Raw genomic sequence first — 22942 nt, forward strand, 5'->3', positions numbered from 1 at the left:
TAAAGAAATTGAATATTGCAAAAATATTTGTCAATTTTAGAAAAAGAAAATCATATATTGTACAGATTAATTATACTCAAATTGAAATACTTCCAGCCTTTATTTCTTGTTATTTTGATGATATTGGTTCATTGAAACAGATAAAGTTAAGCGTTTACATAAAGCTTGACAGAAGAAGAAACAAAGGAATGCTCTGAAATTTCCAACCAGATGGCTGTGGACTTCAATAAACACAGTGGACCTGCACCAACTGGTCCCCAAATCTTCACTAAGTTTGAAACTTACACTGGACTTCACATGAAGTGAATTCTGTGCATCTCCACTCTTCCTCTATACTGTGGTACCTTGATTTCCAAATGAAAAGTAATTTTACCTTCATCTAAAAACCTACCACACTTTTTCCTCCCACCTAACTTTCAGTAAATAAGCTTAAACAACCAGATCTTTAGCAATAACCTTTTGTATTGACTGTCTTCTGGACGTTTGTCTCCTCAGCAGCCTACTGGTCCAGCCTGAAACCATTGGAGGCTCAGAGAAGCTTTGCAAATGTTTTGAGTTAATTAGCTAATCGAGGTGTGTCGCATACATATATTCATACACACATTCAGATTAACATTTTATACTCAAAACTAATGAGGGAAGTAGTAAACTCTCTGAAGAGTAAATTAACTCACCAAGCACAGAAATTAAATCAACACTGACAAAGTGGCAAGTGTTCAGACAAAAAGCAATTTATTGCATTTAAACAAGAATGATAGCGATCTGTGGTATTGATTCTTACATTTACACATTCACTCAGAAGCAACTTCTACACTAATCAGGCCCTTAATAAAATATTCTGCAATATGCTCTCTACATTTTACAGAAATCCAGGGGGGGGGGGACATTTGTTTAACAGATAACATTTAAGTCACGTTATCATGCAATGTGTTAGTCAGTGTTTTAAGCCAAAGATGACAAAAAGGTTAACAATTTTAAAGGTTCACAAAGCCACCGTTTTGTATTTACAGTTTGTGTAGCATGCATCAAGTTCACAAAACTATTGAGCTAATATTGAGATGTTAGACAGCAAGTGAACCCTGCATATCCGTTTCCCCAGAGATGGCAATTTCTAGCAAACAAAAAAAAAATATGATTGAAAGAAAAATGATATGCACACATCAAGGATGACTTGTCTGGTCACATCTACACCGATTAAAAATTAGTTTGTGATATGATAAAGAGAAAGTTCAGCTACACAGTATTAAGTTGGTTTACAATTTTTTTTTTTTTTAGAAAAACTTCACATTTTATTACATGAAAAAAAGATTTCAATTAATCTCCAATATATCTGATAACATTTTGTCATGACAAGGAAAGAAATCAGTTACTTCCATATAAACATTTTTTTTAAAAAGGTGCCATTTAAATAAAATTCTGTAACAATCAATAATGACACTTTGAAAGTAATCAGCCATCTTTGCACACTCATAACTTTTTAATCAGTTTTAATAGCTAAAGAAAAAGTTTGCAAGTGTCAAAAAAACTTTGTTGATTGCCCCTTACCAGTATCCCAACTTTAAAAACATCCTTTAATAGTGTTTCCATGTCACAGTCATTTTTGTTAAAGCTTGTTGGCTGGAGGCACTAAAGTAATTTACAACCGTCAGTCGAAAAAAAAAAAAAAACATTCTGACTTTAAAAAAAAAAGAGAAACAATAGGGAATCCAGAGAATTTAAGAAGTATTACCCAAAGGATAAACATTCCCTACAAATACTTTAGCAAAGCCTCACCAATAGTGCATTTTTACCAAATACAGACTCTCTTTAAAGGGCAAATATATTTTTGAGCCAGGAAACCTAAAATCCCAAAAGCTTAGAATACAAATCTTGATAGGCCTTCCAGTTGTTCTAAGCAGATAAGAACTTTTAAAAATGCACAACCTGAAACTGAAAGTCTTTAAAAAAACATGAAAACATGGAGGCACTTCCATATGTATGACAACAATGTTTTCATTGACGCCATCTTGAAGCCTGTCATGTAAACAGAAAAGATTTCCCTTGCAGATAACAATAATATTAATAAAAAAAACCAGCTATCTGAAATATCCTAACCATATCTGTGAACGGAAAAGAATGGTCATAATATTGTCTGTTAGTGGCAAACAATTTTTGGCCCAGGATTATTTAACAATTAAACATTTCAAATTTAAGTAAAACGTCAACACAAACCTGAGGGAAAAGACCCAACTTTTCTTGTAGCTACATGAGGGAAGTTTACAGCAAGATTATCAAGATAAAAGCAGATGTAGTTTGTGATGGACAGATTGTTTGCTAGGAAAAGAATTGCTTTTGCTAAGATTTTAGTTTGACGTTTTCTGCATCAGTACAAACACCTGCTAATAGCTGCAGATCAAACTAAAACAACACTTTCTCCAAATGTTTCCTCTTTATGTCTAACCAGAAAAAGTAAACCAAGCATTTTGTCGTTGTGTCTGAGCCAAATGAAGGATAATTGATTTAGTAATATTCAAATTCATGAACTCAAATTTGGACCTGCAAAGTTAGTGTCGATATTGTCTTGATTATTGGTTATTTATTATTATTGGTCACTTAAACTGATATACACATCTGAGTTAGTTTCCAAACTACAATCACTTTCAGTTGCCTTGTGTACACTGGCTTTCCATTCAGAAACTTTCAATTTCTGAAGATACAAATTATAGTTACCTGGAGCTACAAGTCAGAACAAAACTGAAAAGGCATGACTGGAAAATCTATATTTGCCCCTTAATTCAGACGTCATGTCCAAACAAAATTTTCCGACTGTTTAAATTTTGATAAACAAAAGAGTCCAACAACAATTTAGGCCCTCACGATATACACTGTAGTTTCCCCAACCATAAAAAAATAGAAAGTGGCTGTATGCATTTCAAAGAGAACGTAAAATGTAGTGTAGTTCACATAAAGAAAAAAAGTAAAATAATAAAATTTTCAACATTAACACTCCAGTAGGATTTATAACTCCATACAGTGCATTTTGGATCAGTTGTAAATTGCATACCTGCAGAACATTTTAAATACTTCGGGGTAAGGCAGTGAAAGGTGAAATGGTGCAAATTCTTGGAAGCATAACAGCTTTGAAGACAATTTATGCGTTGTACATGGAAATAATCATTTAATACCCATAATAATCTCAATAATGCTCAGCATAGCTGTAAAAGAAGACACTGGCCTGAAGTTAAATGTGTTCAACAAAATAAACTTCACTGGATATGGAAGACAAAACAAAAATTCTCAATAGTAACAGTTTGCTCAATAAATGACATAAATTTATAATATTCTAGCTTATTGTAGTGTATATCTGAAAGGTTCAACCCCCCACACGTCCAGACTGCATTAGAAAGCACCACTTCTTCATAAGTGCATCTTTCAGAACAGCAATTTAAAAAAAAAATCTATAAAAAAAAATGGAAGCTACTTTAGTACTATTTTTTTGTTTTGTTGTTAAAGTGACTTGACATTGTCTTTCAGTAACTCATCAGCAGAAAAGACGGCAGCTTTGCTTCTGTCAGACTGCCACAGGGCAGCAGTGGCTACAATGTAGTAGCTAGCCACCATCAGTGTGCAAATGTGTTGTGAATGTAGTGTGAAGCGTCTAGTAGTGTTAAGTTCCTCTGGACTTGATAAAGCGCTCTACAAGCCATTTAATATTTTTAATTTGTTCAGTTTTTAGAAATTTACTAAATGTCAAGCTAAAATAAGTCTGATGCATTGTGTTCAGAATAAACACCAGACTTTAATTTAAATGTATATATTGTAGAATATGCACAAATAGAACTCTAAACACTGCATTAACCCCATGTTTCTAGTGTTTAAGACTTCTATTTTTTTTTAGTGCTCTCAGGAAAACTTATTTTTGCTCCCAGTTTTTTATAGAGAACTCCAGATATTTACATAACAAAAACTAACCTGCAAATGCAAGATGATTGGCCATCACAGCATCTCGTACAAATAAGCTTTTAAAATCATTTAACAACTTTCAGGCTTTCCGGGGGGGCATTAACCGTCGTATGAGCAGAGACATGACTGCAAATCTGTAGATGTCTGTTGACAAAATACATTTTCTCATGTACATTTTAATGTATATCCCATTAAAAAGAAGAGGGAAAAATAACATGTATATTTGTTGATTTTTTGGTAAAGACACCTTGAACGGCATTTACTCAGTCAAGATGCAAGTTTTAACAACGCAGTGCTACAGTGAGAGAGGATTCTTCCTTGCATGTAGATATGAGACAATGGTGACAGAAAAGACGAGGGATTCACCCAACTAAGCCAAAATGAGATGATGTCACGGTTTTGCAGATGACAGCAGGTTGGTGAACCAGCTTGTTGCTGATGATGGTTGTTGTCTCTTTTCTTCGTGTCTTTCTCCATCAGGAAGGAGGAACTGAGTAGAAGCTACAGAGGTGGGTGATCCCAGCGAGGGGGCCGGGCTATTTTCATCTCCCTCAGTGGGAGAGTCTAAAAGCCAGGAGTTCTGGGGCTTGTAGCCTCCAGAACCAACATCATGAGGCTGCACAATGGGCTCAGGAGAAGCTAGGTTTCCACCCAGGGCTACTGAGTGCATCTGTGGGTGGTAACCCTGTCCTCTATCCCCGCTGCTTAAAGAGAGACCACTGTGTGGTTGGAAGCCCTCAGAGAATCCCTGAGACTCTGAAGGGAAGACCAAAGAAGAGTGGGATGTCTGGATACCTGTGTACGTCACATCAGTGTTGGCTGAATCTACAGAAGATGAGGAGGAAACTGAGGAGTCTGGAAACCGCGGCCTAATGGGGCGCTCATCCACCACCTGGTTGTAGTAACGCAACAGCTGCGGCTCATCCATGTCTACCGGCTCGTCTCCAATTCCCTCTCCATCATAATCCTCTTCCTCAGGAATGATAACGAGGGTGTCCTTACTAAAATCCCGCTCGGGTTTTTCTATGATGTGGACCATACTGTGGGGAAACGGCTTCACATCCAAAGGTCCCTGAAAGGCACAAATTAGAGACTACAGGGTAGTTTCGCCTGGATGATGATTGGTCATTTGTAGATGCGAGTGCAGAAGAGTTGGACTCCTTTAATAAGGTGGTACTGTACCTGTGTCCTGGACCAATCACCAGGCAGCTTGGGCTCAGGGATGTCCGGGTAGAATGCCATTTTTACCCTGAAACAATTAAACGTCACTTGTTACACTGTGTGACATTTATGGTCATAGATTTAACAGTGTAGAAAATATTAAGATACTAAGAAATGTAGATTTTCACAGTCAACACATTCTTTTCAAGAACACAAAGAACCATGAAAACATTCTTACCATCTTCTTTTCTTGTAGCAAAAACAACTAACAATGGTCAGTAGTAGAGTCACAATTCCCAAAGCAGCCAAAATCTCCAGAATCAGCCCATCCGCTGTTAGGAAAAAAACAAAACAAAAAATAAATAAATAAAACCACAAAAGTGGTCACAAAGAATAAAGATTTTCTGATGAGGGCACTGTTGGAAATATTATGTGTTATCATTCTTGTATGTGTATAGATTATTGATCTTACCATAGCAGTCTTATATTACTATAATTATTATGATTTTCATTTAGAAGTGTTGGCCTTTCACTGTCTGTGTTAAAACTTTTGACTGCTGTGTTGAAGACTCTCACACTGACAACAGCCCTCCGCCCTCAGGAGAAATCGCTCCCCAGGGAAAAGACGAGATGACCTTGTGTGTGTAGAACTAGCTGATAACTTGTCTCTTCTGTCTATCCCTCCCTTCTCTGAAAATAAAAGACGAGCTCTAACTGGAAGTTATCAGAACGCGCTGTGGGCAGCTCGCTGGAGCAGTCCGCTGCGTCTTGTCCTTTCATAAAAGCTTGGTAAAAACTCACATAAGTTGTCTGTGCTTCATTTTACGTAGGTTGTCGAAAAATACCTATAATTTTGGTGCCATGACCTGGATTCCTACATACTTTTCTGCTGGCAGGCAGAGAGGACGCACTGAAAACCTTGCATGGCCAGAGTCAACAAGACCTGGAAACAAAGACCTGGGAGGCAAAATTCTTCGCTGGGCCAGCGCCTATGTCCGACTTTGTCTGCTAACGGCAGATTGACGAGATCCGACCGGACGATACGAACCGACAGAAACGTAAGTGAGAAAAGTGCTATAATTAGAGGTTGGAGTCCTTGTCAAACAGCATTTTGACTAAAGTCCCAGAGGGTTAGAGTCCCAGTTGACAGAGTTTAACTAATGCCCTTGTTGACAGCATTTTGAATAAAGTTCTACAGAAGGAAAGGTTTCATCTCTTGATGAGGACACCCCATAAGTGAAGATCCTCGCATTGAGAGGAAATTCTTTATTGTTGCAGTTTTTTTGCTTTGTCATTGCTGCTTTGTTGGTTGTGTGTATGTGCATGCAAGTATGAGTGGTGCTTAATTCTCTGAAAGTAAAACTTTCTGTTCTCGGAACTCTTCAGGAGACACAAAGTGCTCATCTGATCAAAATACCAAGTCATATTAAGTTAAAAATCACATAGTACTAAAATTATGGGAAGATTGTGGTGTTTTTGTTCTTTTTTTCTCACCTAAAGAAACAAAGTAACTATCTAAGGGAAGATAGTGGGTGTTTTGTTTGTTTGTTTTTTTTGCATTTCTACACTTTCAAAGAAAGAAAACAGTTGAGAGATTTCTCACTGAAGTAAAAAACATGGGAACAACGTTTTGCATGCTCAAAAGGGAAATATGCCTTTCCTGAAGGAGGAGAAGCTGAAATATGGTAAAACTAAATAATAAACATTCTCCTCAGAGAACAATGTTTTAATGTATTGTGTCATAATTAGATTATAACATCAACTTGGTGAAATGATCCTTTGGCTGTAAACCTGGAGGGGTCAGCGGTCATAGTAAGGTACCGACCTGGACATTATCCAGCCTCATATCTCTCTTAGGCCTTGAGAGGAGGGCTGCCCGCTGTCTCCACACCTTTCAGCACTGAGATCAACAAATTTAGAGTAATCCATTGTTCTCTGGTGAGATGTGACTCAGACAACATAAACTTACATTCTACACTTTAAAATGTAATATTGTAAAGGATAAAAGAGACTACAGACTTTAACATGTTTCATGTCTATATGTGTTTGAATAAGGAAATGATTTATGACTTCTAAAATGTTGGGTAATAAGTGGCTAAAAACTATACGATCACAAGAAGGAAAAGAGATATAGAAAAATACTTATATAAAAACACAGAAAGACAAACAAACCCTAGCTTACTCCTATTTGCTCCTTCCCTTTTCCGCTGTCTGAACCTCGCTGCGGTCCGTCTGACCTCTGACCTCAACTCAGACCTGTCCTGCCGTGGATCAAATGACGCCCCTCCCTCCTCACCAGCCAATCACAGTGATAAAGAAACGGAAAAGTAGAAGGAAGATTTCTACCACCTGGGCACTGAAGGCACTGAAGTGTCCACTGATCCTAATTCCTTGACATCAGGGAACTTCATAGATCATGAAGTATTTGTCTGCATTTAACTCAAACATTCAATTTAGAATTTAATTCTTTAAAGAATCTACAGATTGATTGAAATTGGTTTTGTGTTTCTGTTATTGTCACTTTTCATGTTGGTATGAATGAATATTATTATGAGAACAGACAAACTGTACTCAAGAATTGAGTAACGGATAAGATTATTAACCATTTAATTTTAAAACTCACATTGTCAGCTCGTCTGAAATGCAAGGTTAAATGAAATTCTGATATTTTCAGCAACCCTAGTAGATGTAAATAGTTACTCAAAACTGATGATTGTAAATAAAAGCAACATCTTCTAGACTTCAGTAAAACCTGTAATCTAGATTTGATTGATTGATGATCATTAAATTCATAAAGAAATATTGAATTAGAGGTTTTGAGAGACCACTCCCATCGAGCCAGCTGACTGGGTCTACATTAAAGTCATCAAACGAAAGAACTGGGCCAGTCCACGGTGGGAAGGACCGTTCCAGGTGCTGATGACCACACCAACAGCTGTAAAGATTGCTGAAAAACCCAGCTGAATACATCTCAGTCACTACAAGCTACAGAGAGTGTTGGAGCACTAATTCAATGTAGCGGGGAAGAGCTACAAAGGGCTTCCAAACCAATAGGGTGGTTCGTCTCAACGCTCGTGAAGAAACCGACAGATCCCTCCCTTCAGTGAAGATCCCTTTAACAGGAACTGGTGGAACTATTTCTGACGCTCCACATGAGCTGGAGGAACTTAAACATTACGTGGAAAGTGGAACGCATGGATCACATCCTTTTGACTTTTTTTCTTGGCTCAGTTCTGGAAACTGGTGGAACCTACTGTTGAAATTTGGAACACCTATTCTGGGTGTTCTGATCCTTTTTTGCCCGTTTACAAGTTGCATTATTCCATGCCTTTGAGGCATGATGCAAAAGACATTCAACACCGCTGTGATCAGCAATCAGCTGGTGAGAACAACCTCTGACACACATGAGTTCAACTTGTTCGATATGGATGAAGACGCGCTGAAAAGTGGATTATATGACGATGTTCTGTAATCAGTAAACAGACTAAATAATTTGCTGAATGATTCCTACGCTGAGAATGTGAAAACAAGTGGTGTTAGTGATGATAAAAATAACTGCATTTGGTTTTCTGCTATTTCTTATATCTTTTATTTTTCTATTATACATTACATTTCTTTTATGGCATTTTTGTTTCTTGGACTAGGAAAAAAAAAAATATATATATATATATATATATATATATATATATATGTATATATGTATATATATATTGCATTCTTATTGTTCCTTTTCTTTTCTTTCCTTTTCTATTTTTTCTTAGATTTCAAATAGTTCACACGAGTAAAAATGATAAATTGGAGGGAATGTTGGAAATATTATGTGTTATCATTCTTAAATGTGTATAGATTATCGATCTTACCATAGCAGTCTTATATTACTATAGATTATTGTGATTTTCATTTAGAAGTGTTGGCCTCTCACTGTCTGTGTTAAAACTTTTGAAGACTCTCACACTGATAACAGTCCTCCGCCCTCAGGAGAAATCGCTCCCCAGGGAAAAGACGAGGTGACCTTGTGTGTGTAGAACTAGCTGGTAACTTGTCTCTTCTGTCTATCCCTCCCTTCTCTGAAAATAAAAGACGAGCTCTAACCGGAAGTTATCAGAATGCGTGGTGGGCAGCTCGCTGGAGCGGTCTGCTGCGTCTTCTCCTTTCATGAAAGCTTGGTAAAAACTCACATAAGCTGTCTGTGGTTCATTTTACGAAGGTTGTCGAAAAATACCTATCAGGCACACATTATACTTGGACTACACCAAAGCATATTTNTCCCTTTAACAGGAACTGGTGGAACTATTTCTGACGCTCCACATGAGCTGGAGGAACTTAAACATTACGTGGAAAGTGGAACGCATGGATCACATTCTTTTGACTTTTGCATTCTTATTGTTCCTTTTCTTTTCTTTCCTTTTCTACTCTTTTCTTAGATTTCAAATAGTTCACACATAAGTAAAAATGATAAATTGGAGGGAATGTTTGAAATATTATGTGTTATCATTCTTGCATGTGTATAGATTATTGATCTTACCATAGCAGTCTTATATTACTATAGATTATTGTGATTTTCATTTAGAAGTGTTGGCCTCTCACTGTCTGTGTTAAAACTTTTGACTGCTGTGTTGAAGACTCTCACAAACTTGCTGGTAACTTGTCTCTTCTGTCTATCCCTCCCTTCTCTGGAAATAAAAGACAAGCTCTAACCGGAAGTTATCAGGACGCGCGGTGGGCAGCTCGCTGGAGCGGTCCGCTGCGTCTTCTCCTTTCATGAAAGCTTGGTAAAAACTCACATAAGCTGTCTGTGGTTCACTTTACGAAGGTGGTCGAAAAATACCTATCGGACACACATTATACTTGGACTACACCAAAGCATATTTTCAGTAAAAAAAAAAACAAACATTTATATTTATACATGTTTATTTTATTTGAGCATACATTAACTCAATTTCATTCGGAATTCACATACCACATTGCTTCAGCCTGATGGTAGCAGTGCTGACAGTATCCTGGCCGGCGGATCCGTAAGCCTTGACAATGAATTCATAGGTGCTGGTAGGGAGATCCTTCACAGTGAACGTCCTTATTTTGGGGCTCAGATCAGCTACGAAAATGGTAGGTTGGAAAAGAAGCAGAAAAGAAAACGAATCATCAAAAAATTCTACTTTATTGAGTGAAATTACCATCTTCATGTACCATCTGATTTGTTTACTTAAATGGCAAAAATAACAAGAGAAAGAGAGAAAACATTTTTCCCCTTTATGAAACACTTTACTGTGGCAGTAAACAGGTAAACTTACCAAGTAGTGTGAAATTGGAGAAGTTATTGATGTAAACTTTGTAGCCTCGGAGAAAGCCTCCTCTGCCAGCCAGTGGAATCTCCTCCCAGCTGAGGACGACGTCACAGTACTGCTGATTGATCTCCAGATTGACAGAAGTAAACCGGGCTGCAGAGGTCACAGCAGACAGATGTAAATGAAACAGAACAGTACATAAAATCACCAAAGGAGATTTCATTTTCTGGATATTGCACAATCCTTACGCAGCTCCTGAATATATCCTTGCCAGCGCTGTATTAGTACTGGGGAAGTTGATGGGCACTCATAGAGGGAGAAGTTGTATCTCACACCTGGCTGGAATTTAACTGATGACCAAAAACATAAAAAGATATAAATTCAATATTATACATTGTGCAGCATATTATACAATAAAATCTGAAATATTTTACCCTAAATTTACAGTAAAAAAAAAAAAAAAAAATCCTAATAATGGCTTTTAAATTTGACCTGGAAGAGTCATTCATAAGCCTGAATACCGATAGAATCTTTAATGGAGACATGAGTGCTTCCAGCGTCCAGTCTGATCCAGTCCACAGTGCAGTCTGGCGTGCACACGGCCTCACACCACTCAACCAAATAACTGCATGTTCTGTTGTCATTGTGCTGCCAGCTCAAAGAGAAACCACTGCTGGTGTAAGTCGTCTGAGCCAAAGGAGCGGACTTGTCATCTGAAAATGAGAAGTAAAGCTTTCAGTAAAGCAGCAGACGTCTCTTCTTTTCCTGCATGTCTTTGTTTTCACGGCCCACAAAACACAGGCTTATTAAAACGCACAGGCATGTTTGGCGAAATAACCCACATATTCACCCCCTCTCCACACATACCTATTACACCTAACATTATGCTTGAAGGTTGAGACATCCCCTTCGCATTCTTTGCCTTTACTGTTGCAATGGCTTTCTTATCACCGGTGATTGAAGCCCAACCTGTGAGGTTCAAAGAATTATCTTTTGGAGATAAATTACTGGTTTGTTTTTCATTTTCTTCAAGGTTCCAGAGAGTAACTTGGTATCCAGTGAGCACACCGTGGCTCTGCCATTGCGTCAGAGGCTAAAAAAAAGAAACGAGAGCAAAATGAAGAAAGATTATTTTCATGTTGAAGTTTGAAAATAAGAAACTTCTGTATGTGAAAGAAGACTAATGTAGAGAGTTAGGGTAATACTTGTTACCTAAATGTAAATGCTGCATATTGTAATAAGAAAAAATGAAAGATTTTGAAGAAAAGGACTTCACCTTCCACATAACCCGTACAGTGTTGTCTCTGTTCATCCACATCCACACATCGGGGGCTTCAGGAGCTAAAAACAGAAGGGGAAAAAAAAAGGTAAATAATTACACTATTCCTGAAACTCAAATTTCTGCCAAAAACAAATGAATGGAACAGAACCCTTTATTAATAACAATAATGGTCTTTATGCCTTTATAAAGACCCTTAAATAAATACATAAACTACAATCAGATCAGGTGCCTTCCCTTACGATAACATTCATTCACAAACACCAATGAAAATTAAAACTCTTACCAGATGATCTGGTTGTGAAGTTAAATTCTTTGCTCCAGTTGCCCCACTTAAAGAAGTGATTCTGGGATGCACAGCGGACTCGAACCCTGTACTTGGTGTTGGGGTGGAGGTGAGGCAGGAAAACAGAACGGACACCCACACCTGAGACATTAAGCTACAGGAAATACAAAAAAATACGATTATCAAAACTATATTTTATTACTCAAGAAAAATAATTTAAATGAGGTTTTCTATTTATGAACTTAAGCTAGTTCAGAACTAGGCCTGTCACGATAACAAATTTTGCCGAGCGATTAATTGTCTAAAAAAATTTGTACAATAAACGATAATATTGTTCCAAGACCTTTTGACACCGATTTAAAATTATGAAGGGAATCCCAAACAGCTGACACGGCGCAACCCGAAGTCCAGCGGACATCGGAGATGATATGTGGAAACAACATAAATGTTTATTCAACATTTTGTGCAAAGAATATAGAAATGACAAGGAGAGGAGGTGGAGCCAAATTGCAACCGCAGTTGATAAACCCGGTAAATTTTCAGCTGTTCTGAGTTAAAGTGACATAAATAGGTTATAATGATTTTCATTCAGTCAGGACTTTACGCTGACTCTATGCATTGCAGGTAGATTCTAGTAAAGCATTGATTAATGCCTGATATTAAAATCAGTTAACTGGACTTGCAGCCATTATTTTGTGCCCATTGTTGGACACGGCACGATCGAACCCGATCGAACAGTTGTACCTAGGATTTCTGTCGACTAATGTGTCTCTCAGGTTTTGAAAATGGGCCGACAATCGGCCGACAACTCATGTAGTGTGCGCTGGACATTACACTAAGGAAATAGGAAGGGAGCGTCAGTGGAGAGCACTGGAGTTGAACCTTTTTTCATTCATTGTCATCAATAGAATGAAAAGAGGCAGGAAGAGACGACAAAGCTGATAATTACAATGAGGTAGATGGGTTTAATTTGTCGTGCGATCAATTGATTTATCGTTAATCGTGACAGGCCTACTCAGAACTCTACCACCTTGCCCAATCCCACTCAAGTGCACCAAGATAATATTAGCCATAAATATTTTTGTAATGAGCATTTCAGTGGAAAATCAATAGCTCAAATCGTAGTGATGCTTTGGCAGGAAAACATTAAACATTTCCAACTGCTTTGAACGATTTAGAGATAGAAGTAATGTTGGGCATCCACTTTATGAATGATGAGTATTTATTCAGATTTTGCAGAGGAAGGAAAGAATAAGTCATGTTAAAGTCAAGTTTATTTGTATAGCACATTTCAGCAAAAAGGCATTTCAAAGTGCTTTCATCATAAAAACATCATAGTCACCAAATATGGTGTCATACAAATGGCATCAAGCTGTTTGTGCTATAAGATTTAAAATTAATAAAGATCTGTTTGAGAATTTCTAGTGCACTACATAGGGTTTCCTTCCCACGTTTTTTCATTACAATAACTATTCCCTGATAAAGACTGAATACATGCAGAACATTCTTCCATGATAATGAAGCTGGCAGGATAATATTTTGATTTAAAAGTTTTAAAAATTTGTTGAGTTTCCCCTGTAAAGGGTCGTTCAGTTTTGTCCTGGTGCCTTTCTCAGGAGAAAATAAATAAATGAAGAACAAAATTATTGATGCAACTAAATGCAATTTAAAACGTAATATAGGAAATCTGGATGTATTTAAGGGTTTAAACCCTAAAAAATTATATTTTCAAGTTTTGGATTGTTAAAAAAAACAACAACAAAAAAACTTTTAGAAATAACTTACCAATATATTGCGGCTGGCTAGTCGCACCTGGCAGACAAGAGCCAGGGTGGAATAGCTATCGTATGGCCACTGCCACTGCACAGTGGCATTCCAGGCATGGGTAGTGCCAGCCAGCTTATCCGGTGCTACTGGCACCACTGCGGGCAACAGAGAAACAATACATGAGCTGATGAGTAGCAGAAGTTTTTATGAAAAATACAGATTCTGCGTCTTCACCAATCTTATTGCGGGAACTAGATCAACGGAAGTGTATACCAGACGTACTGGTGAAGAGTAAGGTCGAGTCACCTACCTCTGTGAAGAAGTTCAGCTGAGTAAGTCAGACTGTACTGGCCAAGGGGATTAACAGCCACCAGAGTCCAGTTACCGTCCCACTGAGGCAGCACACACTTGCTGACCTCACAGTCCCTACAGAGATAATGACACAACAACAACAGTATTTAATTAAAAGCAGATCAGACAAGTTTCCTATACATTTTTAAAAATCCGTTATCTCACCAGACTTTTAGAAATTTTTTGTGACATTCACGAAACAATTTATTTGGGATTTACGATTTTGGCATCTAAACTTGTACACCATTTCAAAATTCATAACACCTGGGCGGGATTCTCATTTTAGTTTGTTTGCAAATATTCATGAACAAAACAGCAGACAGAATGTTTTGTTCGACACATTTAAACCAAATGTTTTTTTTAAGATCCAGAGGTTCCAGTTTAAAACCCTGATCTGGTCCATGGGCCAAAAATGTAATGAAATAATCTTTTTTTTTTTGTTTTTTGTTTGTTGTTTTTTTGTTTGTTGTTGTTTTTTAAAGCATTGTGCATCTATCTACATAAGCAGCTCAAAAAGCAAAAATAAGCAAAGACTTATGAAGTGATGTGGTAGATCAAAAATAAAGGACATTTTGGCCAGCTTTCAAAAGATTTCTGCAGAATGTCTGGATGAGAGCCAACCCACCATTAGGCAGACATGGGGTAGTAAGTTGTTACTTAGCCTAAGTGCTTTATAGTTTTTATCTCCCTTTTTTTGTTATTTCTTTCTAGAGAAAAATATTTTTTGGAGAAGATTCAACTATTAACAGCTCAGAATTATTATCTCGGATGGTAAGCGACAGAATAAAAAACAAAGACACTGCCTGGAAATCATCATTAATGACTTCCTGACATATTGATGTATCAATCAGCATTAATGCCTTTTGCAAAAAAAAAAAAACTGATGCTAGAGCCTAAATTGTTTTGCTCTTTAAGCTCTTTTCGATGTTGATTCCATGAAGGCAATTACAGAAAAGACGACAGATGGTTTCTGTAATGTTTATTATTGTCACTTTTCTTGCCCCTGTGGAGTAGTAAGGGAGACGACACAGGAGCCAACTTGAATCCTCTCGTTCACTCAACTCCATCTTAGAACAACAGTGCAAAAAAGGTCCAAACACGCATATCTATAAACCTTAACATCCTGTAGTCTGGGTGTGAGCAGAGCCCTGTAGTGGTCCACCACACCCTCAAAATGAATACTACATATTGTGACAAAATAATAAATCTTCTCATATCCAACAGAACTGGATGACTAATATGATTTTCCCATCTTAGAAATGTAACCCTTAAAGTAAAAAAAAAAAATAAAAAAGTCCCGGGTTTTTTCTGTATGCGATTTTTATTTAGATTTGTAGATTGCTCAGTATATTTATTTATTATGTTCACGACTGGACTGTTTTTTGTTTTACTTTTTATTGTGTTCTCAGTGGCCTATTTTATTTCTTTTTATGCAAGTGCAGATAAGAAAACTTTCGAGCTAAAGAATGTCTCTCAACAGATTACATCAAATTAAAACCCTGAATTATGCCAAAAAATTATAACCATCTTCTTTCTGAGAGACAGGGAGCTGCAGAGCTCTTAATGGCCGCCATCTGTGAACTGATAAGTAATCTGTAAATTGATGTTTAATCTTTTCTAAGTCAGTACCTGGTAAATGTTCACCCATTTAAGTCCTTACTTGCTGACGTTAGACTTTATTGTTCTTCTATACATTTCAGACAAATGCTGATTTTCCATCTTGATTTTTTTAATCCATCTGTGCAAACACTCATTCTAAGAAAATAAAAATTGCTTCTTCTTTTAAGTACAATTTTTACCATAACTCTGTAGAGGAGTAAATATCTCATCCTTCAGATTGTTTGGTAGATTATGATCGATTGTGAGATTCACATATTTATGTTATTTAAGAATATTCTGCTATATAAAGGCTGAAGCGATGCTCTCCAAATTATTCTTGCCACGTTGTGCAGGAATTATGTTGAATTTTGCAACTGGTTAAGTTTCCATTTGGTAATGGTGAAAGTTTCGTCCTCTAAGTGTGTGCAGCTGTGCTATGCAGTAGTTTATGGCCAAATGGAAATCTTTTTGCAAGTATTTACTTTGCTAGGGTGACTACATACCTCTTATTTATGGAGTATTTGGTTTTTCTCTTGCCATACAGGTTGGTGTCTCGTCCTCTATCCCAGGAACACACAGCTGAGGTCAAGTCATGAGTTATGCACTCAAAGTTGGTGGGTAGAGGTGGATCTGGAAATGGGGACAGCATTAAAAACTGAGATGCTGTATTACAACCATCATAAGCATTATTATTATGCAAACATCATTAGAACTACTCCAAAGCTTTCTTATGAAAAACAAATCAAACAGACATATGAGACCATCACAAGAACTGGGGGCTCTATTAAAGGTGCATAAAAACAAATCCTTGGAATCAATTGTGTTTGTTGCAGTGACACATTCACTTTAAAAACTCTAAAAAGTAAATTTAGATTGGAAAATGGTGGTAGGCATTTCCAGATTTATGAAGATTAACACCGATCTACTTATATTGGATAGCATCATGGATGTGCGATATGGCATAAAATTCATATCCCAATATCTAGTTGGCAGTAACAAGCATTTCATTACATGTATTTGGTATGAAACTTGAAATGAGCATAAAAAGATCACATACTAATTTAGTGCAATGTATGTTTTTTTTTTTGTGGATGCTATTTGTATATGTTTGTAAACGTTTTGTTTTATGCTGCTGCCCATTATTACCAGGTCTCCCTTAAAATGAGATTCTTAATGTCTGTGTCAAATCCTGCTTTTTCTTCGGCTGCATTGATTGGCATTGTTGGTATTAAAGCACATACTTTGTTCTAAGGTTGTAAAACAAATTAACTGCATTTCCTCCCTTTGCAATAACTGTCGCACCACACATTTGCAGATTACGTTTATCTGTTCCTGGTCTGACTGTTCAACCCTCTCACGGTCTTAAAAGACGGGGTCACACAGACCCGGCCTGTGCTTTTACAAGTTTTTAATTTGCATGTGATTTCAGGAACTGACAGGCTGACGGGAACAACTCCACCTCCACCCAGCCGATGGTGACGCCGCTGCGCTCTTCCTGAGTGTCGCGCCAGAACCATGGGAGGTTAAAACCAAACCAGGTCTAACACACTACGGTATAAATTTAGGATCCAGTTCCCATCATGCTCAAAGCTTTCAAATAATCCCACTTTCCAACTATTTATGCAATAAGTTAAATTATTCATCAACCATTCATCCACACATCTTACATCCGACAAAGACGACCGATCCTGCCAGTTTGTCCAGGTCCTTGAAAAGGCAAATAACATTCGTCCCAGTTCTTCCAGATAAGTTCTGGTTAACAGCGGTGGTGGCATAACTTCGTCGACTCAAACGTTTCACGTTCATTTTTGTCGAGCCGTAGAGAAGTTCTCTAAACTCCTTTCCCTCCTCCACAATACAACAGAAGGTTGTGTTGGCCCCTACAGGCACGACTCTGTCTTGAGGATACATCTGATGACCACTGTTGCTCGGGAGATCCCTTCCTGCAAAGCAAAAGAGATGAAGAAATGACAACAACGGATTAGGACAAAAGACAGGATTGAGTTGTTGCCAAATTTATGGTAAAACTAAACAACCAGATAAGAAAGCAGTCCAAAGGTTCTCCAATAAGGAATTATATTTGAGAAAAATACATTTCCAACTGACCTTCCAGGATCTGAGGTTCACTCCATTCACTTTTTGTTATTCCATCTCTTGAGCGGATTTTGACTGATAAAGATGTGCACTCCAGAGGTTCAACTGAAGTCCAGGTCCATTGGTGCCGACCGCCATCCTGGTTCACTACTGCTGGGACTGTGTTCTACAGAAACACAGAGAAAGCAGAGTGAATAAGACAACATCCTGGAAATGGTGTGAGATTCCAGGCGAATGTTGCAGCTCAAGCAGAAATTTAAGCAAACTTTGAAATATTGCTCATGCGTTCTAAAAAGATTTTCCATTTAAACCCTTCCTATTTTTCTAAACTGAAAATTTCAGGATATTTTCCTGTAGCTTGTACACAAGTTGAGACAGTTACACACAAATATAATTAAACGTTTAGATTTTATACTCAACAATGACAAAGTTAGGTTCTAATTCATCAATGAAAAGAAAATAAGCTTTGTGCATTTTATTTTGCCTTTTTTTTTTGTCAAGTTCCATTACATCTAGACTTCTTGACTCTAAGTCTACATATAATCGATTACGTTTAAGTTTAAAAAAAAAAAAAGGTTTTGGTTTATGAATTTGAAGAAAGAAATATCCTTACATAAAAGACAGTTTCGTTGAATTCGGTTCTCAAAATGATGAGGTCAAAGGTCGTGGCCTCTCCTCCAAACCAGGAAATAGTTAGTTGTTGAGTGGAAAAGTTGGCCGAAAGCCTCACTTGCTGTGGTACAGTTAGGACTAGGAAGGAAAATAAAACAAAACATAATTAAAACAAGTATTTCCTTTTTTTTTTTGTTTTTGTTTTGTTTTTGTTTTTTGTGAAGAAAGACTCATTAACAAGAACTTCGAAGCTGGCGGCGATTGGTATTGCACATACCAATTTTAGCTTGAGTGTTTAGAGCCGAGATGCCAAGCAGAACAAAGGCGACCCAGACCGAGCCACAGTTGGGCTTTGAGGTGGGGATGTTGAGTAAGCGCGGCATAATTGTCCACCGTCTGTTTATGTTGATGTGATGTCTTCTGCACTATGGTGACAACAAGCTAAACATCCTCAGAGGGAAGGGCGAGATGGCGGCGATCTGTAGGAGAGGAAAACAGCAGAGACATCAGTGTTAATGCAATCCTGAGATAAAGAAAATGTTACCCAAAGAATGCATAATTATGAAAAGATGGTGAGAAAGTTATTTTTTTAGATTTTTTTTTTTTTAATCTGAAAAAAGTGCTGTGTTGTTTTTAATTACAGCCAAGACATGTGGGCTCTATTTGCAAACTAGTTGTTTTTTCTCAGGGTGTCTGAGTAAAAGGAGCAGAATACAAATGCATGCCACACTGATCAGATCTTAATTTGCAAAAATATTTTAATATCGTGTGTTCGTTCCCTTTCACTGCATAGATTTGCATTTCTTTGCATTGGCGTATTGCGATAACGGTCAAAAACATAAACTCTAGTTTTCTGTTTGCAAACAGGATAAACATGAAAAGTATTTAAAAAAAAGAAAGACAAATAAATACTTTTGCCAGCCACTGCTGAAGTCATCATAATTTAAAACGTAAAGTGGTGGAAGAGGCAGAGTTAATGGCTTTAAAAAGCAAAAGCAGTACTCGGGTAACCTGATTAAAATGAATATATACACAAAAAGCATCACTTCTGTTCCTAAGAAATGTTCTTGCACATACAGGTTACACAGGTTTGTTTCCTCTTAGGTTTAATTTAAGGAGTAGGCTGCAGTCTATTCAACCGCTTTCCATTCCTTACGAAGCTCCGTCTCTATGCACGCCAAACCCCCACGCTGGTCTGCCAGGAAAAGGCTTAAATCAGACATGGGGAAAAAAAAAAAAAAAGAAAAGAAAAAAAAACACACTGACAGTTGACGGAGAAAATGATGAAACACACAAGCCTAAGAACACCATTTAAAATGCTTAAATGTTTCAAAAATTCAATGGAATGAGTTATTAAAAACAAAATTTGTTTAAAGTGAGTGCTGCAATGCATGAATACAAGACTAATGGACTTCCTTTCTTTGTTCTTGCAGTCTTTTGACCGATGGGAAGCTATTCGCTTACCAACTGTACATGTTGAGACATTTGCACTTTGATGTTTACTGAGAAATCACCTGCAAAGCCAACCTCATCCAGTAAGTTTCCTGTCCGGTCAACATGTGAGAAGCTTCAGGAACGTCCTGACGGCCATGAACGCCTCTAGAGGAAAATTTGAGCTCATGTCTGTCGTAAGAGCGGCGCTCGTGATCACCTTTTCTGCTTCATGAATGTTTCATTCCTAGCACAAACACTGATAAAGGTCTTTATTCTGAAAGTTTTCTGCAATTCTTTGGGGTCCGAGAATGATTTGGATTTGGTTGTTTTTATTTTTTTACAAAGATGAACAACAGATTCTTTGATAGATGTAGCCATTTTGAATCCAACTGAATTAATTGAATTTATCCGTATTATGCCTCCCTAACCTTTATCTGATTTTTAATCAAAGTCAAATAGGAATTCACTAGGATAAAACTACATAGTATTTGCCAGATTACTGTTCTGTGACAGACAGGTGATATTTATTTTTATATTATTTCTTCGTCTTTAGATCACTGTAATGTACTTTTTACCTGTGATGCAGATTCCACATGGTAAAAACTTATTCAGCAAGACTCCTGACTGGACCCAACAGACAAACACACGTCTCCTATGTCACTATGTCGGTTGAGGATTATTTTTAGGTTTCATCTTAAAGCCATCTTGTTATTATATCCGACTTTGCTAAAGATTTAATTATCTTTTGTTCCCCAACCTCAAACAGTATTTCAATCCAGGACTGCCCTGTGTTTGGCTCAATTCTTCAAGAAACTAAAATAAGCATCATCACAGAATAATGCTGCCACCACCATGCTTTAAATGTCATTTTACCAGAGACTACCTAATTGTGGGATTCACTTCTTTTCCCATTGTTTTAAAGAGAGATGCTCTTTAAAACTAAGCTGAGAACTTTGTAAATCAAATTTTAATTAAAATAATGAACATTTAAATAAGATTTAAATTATTTTTAAAATATTTTTTTAAATTATATTCAACTTCCATAAATTTATCTTAGCTTATTTTTAAAATTATTTTTTATTGAATTGTTCATATTTTGAAGTGCTTTTCATATGTAAATAATGACCTAACCTAGATTAAAACGAAGAGCAGATCAGTCCCTCTCATCTTTAAAATGCTTTCAGTTATTTTTTAAAAATCTAAATTGTTTCAAATAAATGTTATATTATTTTACCAAAAACTCTTCTGCATAGTTTGCCTCCATGCTCTTGAGAATGAGCAAACGTTTGTGCCAAACTGATAAGACCTTCATTTGCAAAATAATTTTAATACCGTCTGTCCGTTTCCTTTTACTGTCTAGATTTGCATTTCTTTGCATTGGCGCATTGTGATAACGGCCAAAAAAAATAAACTTTAATTTTCTGTTTGCACGTGAAAAGTGTAAAAAAAAAAAAAAAAGGTAAATAAATACTTTTGCCAGGCACTGTTGAATTAAAACTGTCATCATTTAAAACAGCTGTCCTTAGTGACATAAATTGATTACATTTTTCACTAACAAAACATTTGCAATCACAAACAACTTTTGACAACAGAAGAATCATGAAAACTCGTTAGAGGTTGGAGGCAATGCAATAGTGTTATAATGCATAATTCCCAACAACACAACCAATGATCCCAGCTGTACAGCATCTCCCCTTTAGTTTGTGCAGAAATGCGTTTTTATTTTGGTTCACTGAGCGTCCTGGTCGACCTCCACAATGTAGTCAAAACAGAAAACCGACTGAAAAGCTTCCATCTGAAGGCCTTGGTGCACATCTGTGATCACACTGAGGAAGCAGCATCAGTCATGGCCTAGATGGAACGCGTGCTCTGGGATTTCACTCTGGTAAACTGAGAGCTTGCAATACGAGAAAGCACTGAAATTGTGCTGGTAACACAATCTGCAGAGAGGCATGCCGTAAACTGGGAGCTTGAAATAAAATTGAAAACAGGCATGTAAAGCCATCATTCTCATCACAGCGGGTCCCAGATGATTTCCCAGGGAGCCCCACCTTCTGGCACTAACAGAAAAGCTGCCCATTAACTTTTAACCCCATCTTCCTTAGGCCAGAACCTACAGAGATGAATGCGCAGAAGACAAAGGAAAGATTTGCTAATTAATTCACGAGTAATACATTCACCAGATACTTTTAGGTACATCTGCAAAATAGTTTGTAACCACAAACAGCCAATTAGTCAATCACATGACAATAATTTATGGTTGCTGGCGCCAAATGGGCGCCAGCAATCATTCATCTGGGTATTTTTGAAACTGCTGAACTGTTGGGATTTTCTCAAACTGCCAAACTGGTTTGAAAGACGGATAGCTCAAATATCCACTTGTTCCAACCAGTCTGTGTAGATCATCATCTCTGAACACACAACAGCAACATGCTCAAAAAAACTACGCAAGAGATGGTTGGAAAAATGTTGCCTGAGCCATGAGTATGGGGATCTGCAGCAACATTCAGTTGGTTAGATCAGAATTAGGTGGAATCACAATGAAAACAAAAATCCTGCTTTGTATCAACGGCTCAGGCTGCCAGTTGTGAGGTCATGGTATCGGAGATAATATATTTTCTTACACAGTTTTTGGCCCCTTAAGGCAGGCTGAGTGTAACTACAGCATTTCAGCCACTTGAGCATTGTTGCTGGCAATGTACTTCTTTTTATGACCACAGTGTACCCATGTTGGGATTAATGCTTCCAGAATGATAATCCAAAACTCAAACCATCTAAGATTTGTGTCTTAAACTTAACAGTAAGTGTGCTGTGCTGCAGAGGCCCCACAGTCACCAGATCATAATCCAATAAAGCACCTCGAGGATTTAGTGAAACATGAGAATCTTATCACTGATCTGTGACCAGCAAATCTGCTGCAGTCGAACGATGTCATCAGATCTCTGCAGGATGATTCCAACACCGTCATGAATCTGAGGCCGTTATGAAGGCAAAACCAGGGCCAACATAGTGCTAGCAAAGTACCCTTCAAATTTAAACCGTCTTCGTCTTTTAAGCTTCTGCACAATAATTTCAGAAAACAAAAGTTCATTCAAACTGAACTACTGGATGCCTTCTGTGACAGAAATGTGG

At 37.3% G+C, this 22942-nt stretch overlaps 1 protein-coding gene and 1 long non-coding RNA gene across 3 annotated transcripts in view; one reads left to right on the forward strand and one right to left on the reverse strand.

Moving 5' to 3' along the window:
- Nucleotides 1–710: 710 nt before the first annotated feature.
- The window catches only part of lifra (LIF receptor subunit alpha a), a 29167-nt gene continuing 6935 nt past the window's right edge, over nucleotides 711–22942 (reverse strand). Inside the window, exons 2-18 of one of the 2 annotated variants that reach the window (XM_007557498.2) lie at nucleotides 18654–18855; nucleotides 18378–18514; nucleotides 17777–17930; nucleotides 17338–17613; nucleotides 16174–16300; nucleotides 14031–14146; nucleotides 13742–13875; nucleotides 11954–12107; nucleotides 11665–11729; nucleotides 11256–11481; nucleotides 10910–11101; nucleotides 10637–10738; nucleotides 10395–10541; nucleotides 10064–10198; nucleotides 5342–5435; nucleotides 5125–5191; nucleotides 711–5014 (exon numbers count right to left, since the gene is read on the reverse strand). In XM_007557498.2, the coding sequence (XP_007557560.1) occupies nucleotides 4334–5014; nucleotides 5125–5191; nucleotides 5342–5435; nucleotides 10064–10198; nucleotides 10395–10541; nucleotides 10637–10738; nucleotides 10910–11101; nucleotides 11256–11481; nucleotides 11665–11729; nucleotides 11954–12107; nucleotides 13742–13875; nucleotides 14031–14146; nucleotides 16174–16300; nucleotides 17338–17613; nucleotides 17777–17930; nucleotides 18378–18514; nucleotides 18654–18759 (2913 nt within the window). In that variant the 5' untranslated portion in view covers nucleotides 18760–18855 and the 3' untranslated portion in view covers nucleotides 711–4333. Of the gene's footprint in view, nucleotides 5015–5124; nucleotides 5192–5341; nucleotides 5436–10063; nucleotides 10199–10394; nucleotides 10542–10636; nucleotides 10739–10909; nucleotides 11102–11255; nucleotides 11482–11664; nucleotides 11730–11953; nucleotides 12108–13738; nucleotides 13876–14030; nucleotides 14147–16173; nucleotides 16301–17337; nucleotides 17614–17776; nucleotides 17931–18377; nucleotides 18515–18653; nucleotides 18856–22942 lie in introns of both variants that reach the window. The other variant, XM_016674074.1, reaches the window with a different exon arrangement.
- On the forward strand, nucleotides 5442–8599 carry LOC107836821 (uncharacterized). Its single transcript, XR_001662784.1, has 2 exons — nucleotides 5442–6161; nucleotides 7358–8599. It is a non-coding gene; the product is annotated as an uncharacterized LOC107836821 (long non-coding RNA).

This window comes from Poecilia formosa, unplaced genomic scaffold (genome assembly GCF_000485575.1).
Source record: "Poecilia formosa unplaced genomic scaffold, Poecilia_formosa-5.1.2 Scaffold89, whole genome shotgun sequence".
NCBI lineage: Eukaryota > Metazoa > Chordata > Actinopteri > Cyprinodontiformes > Poeciliidae > Poecilia > Poecilia formosa.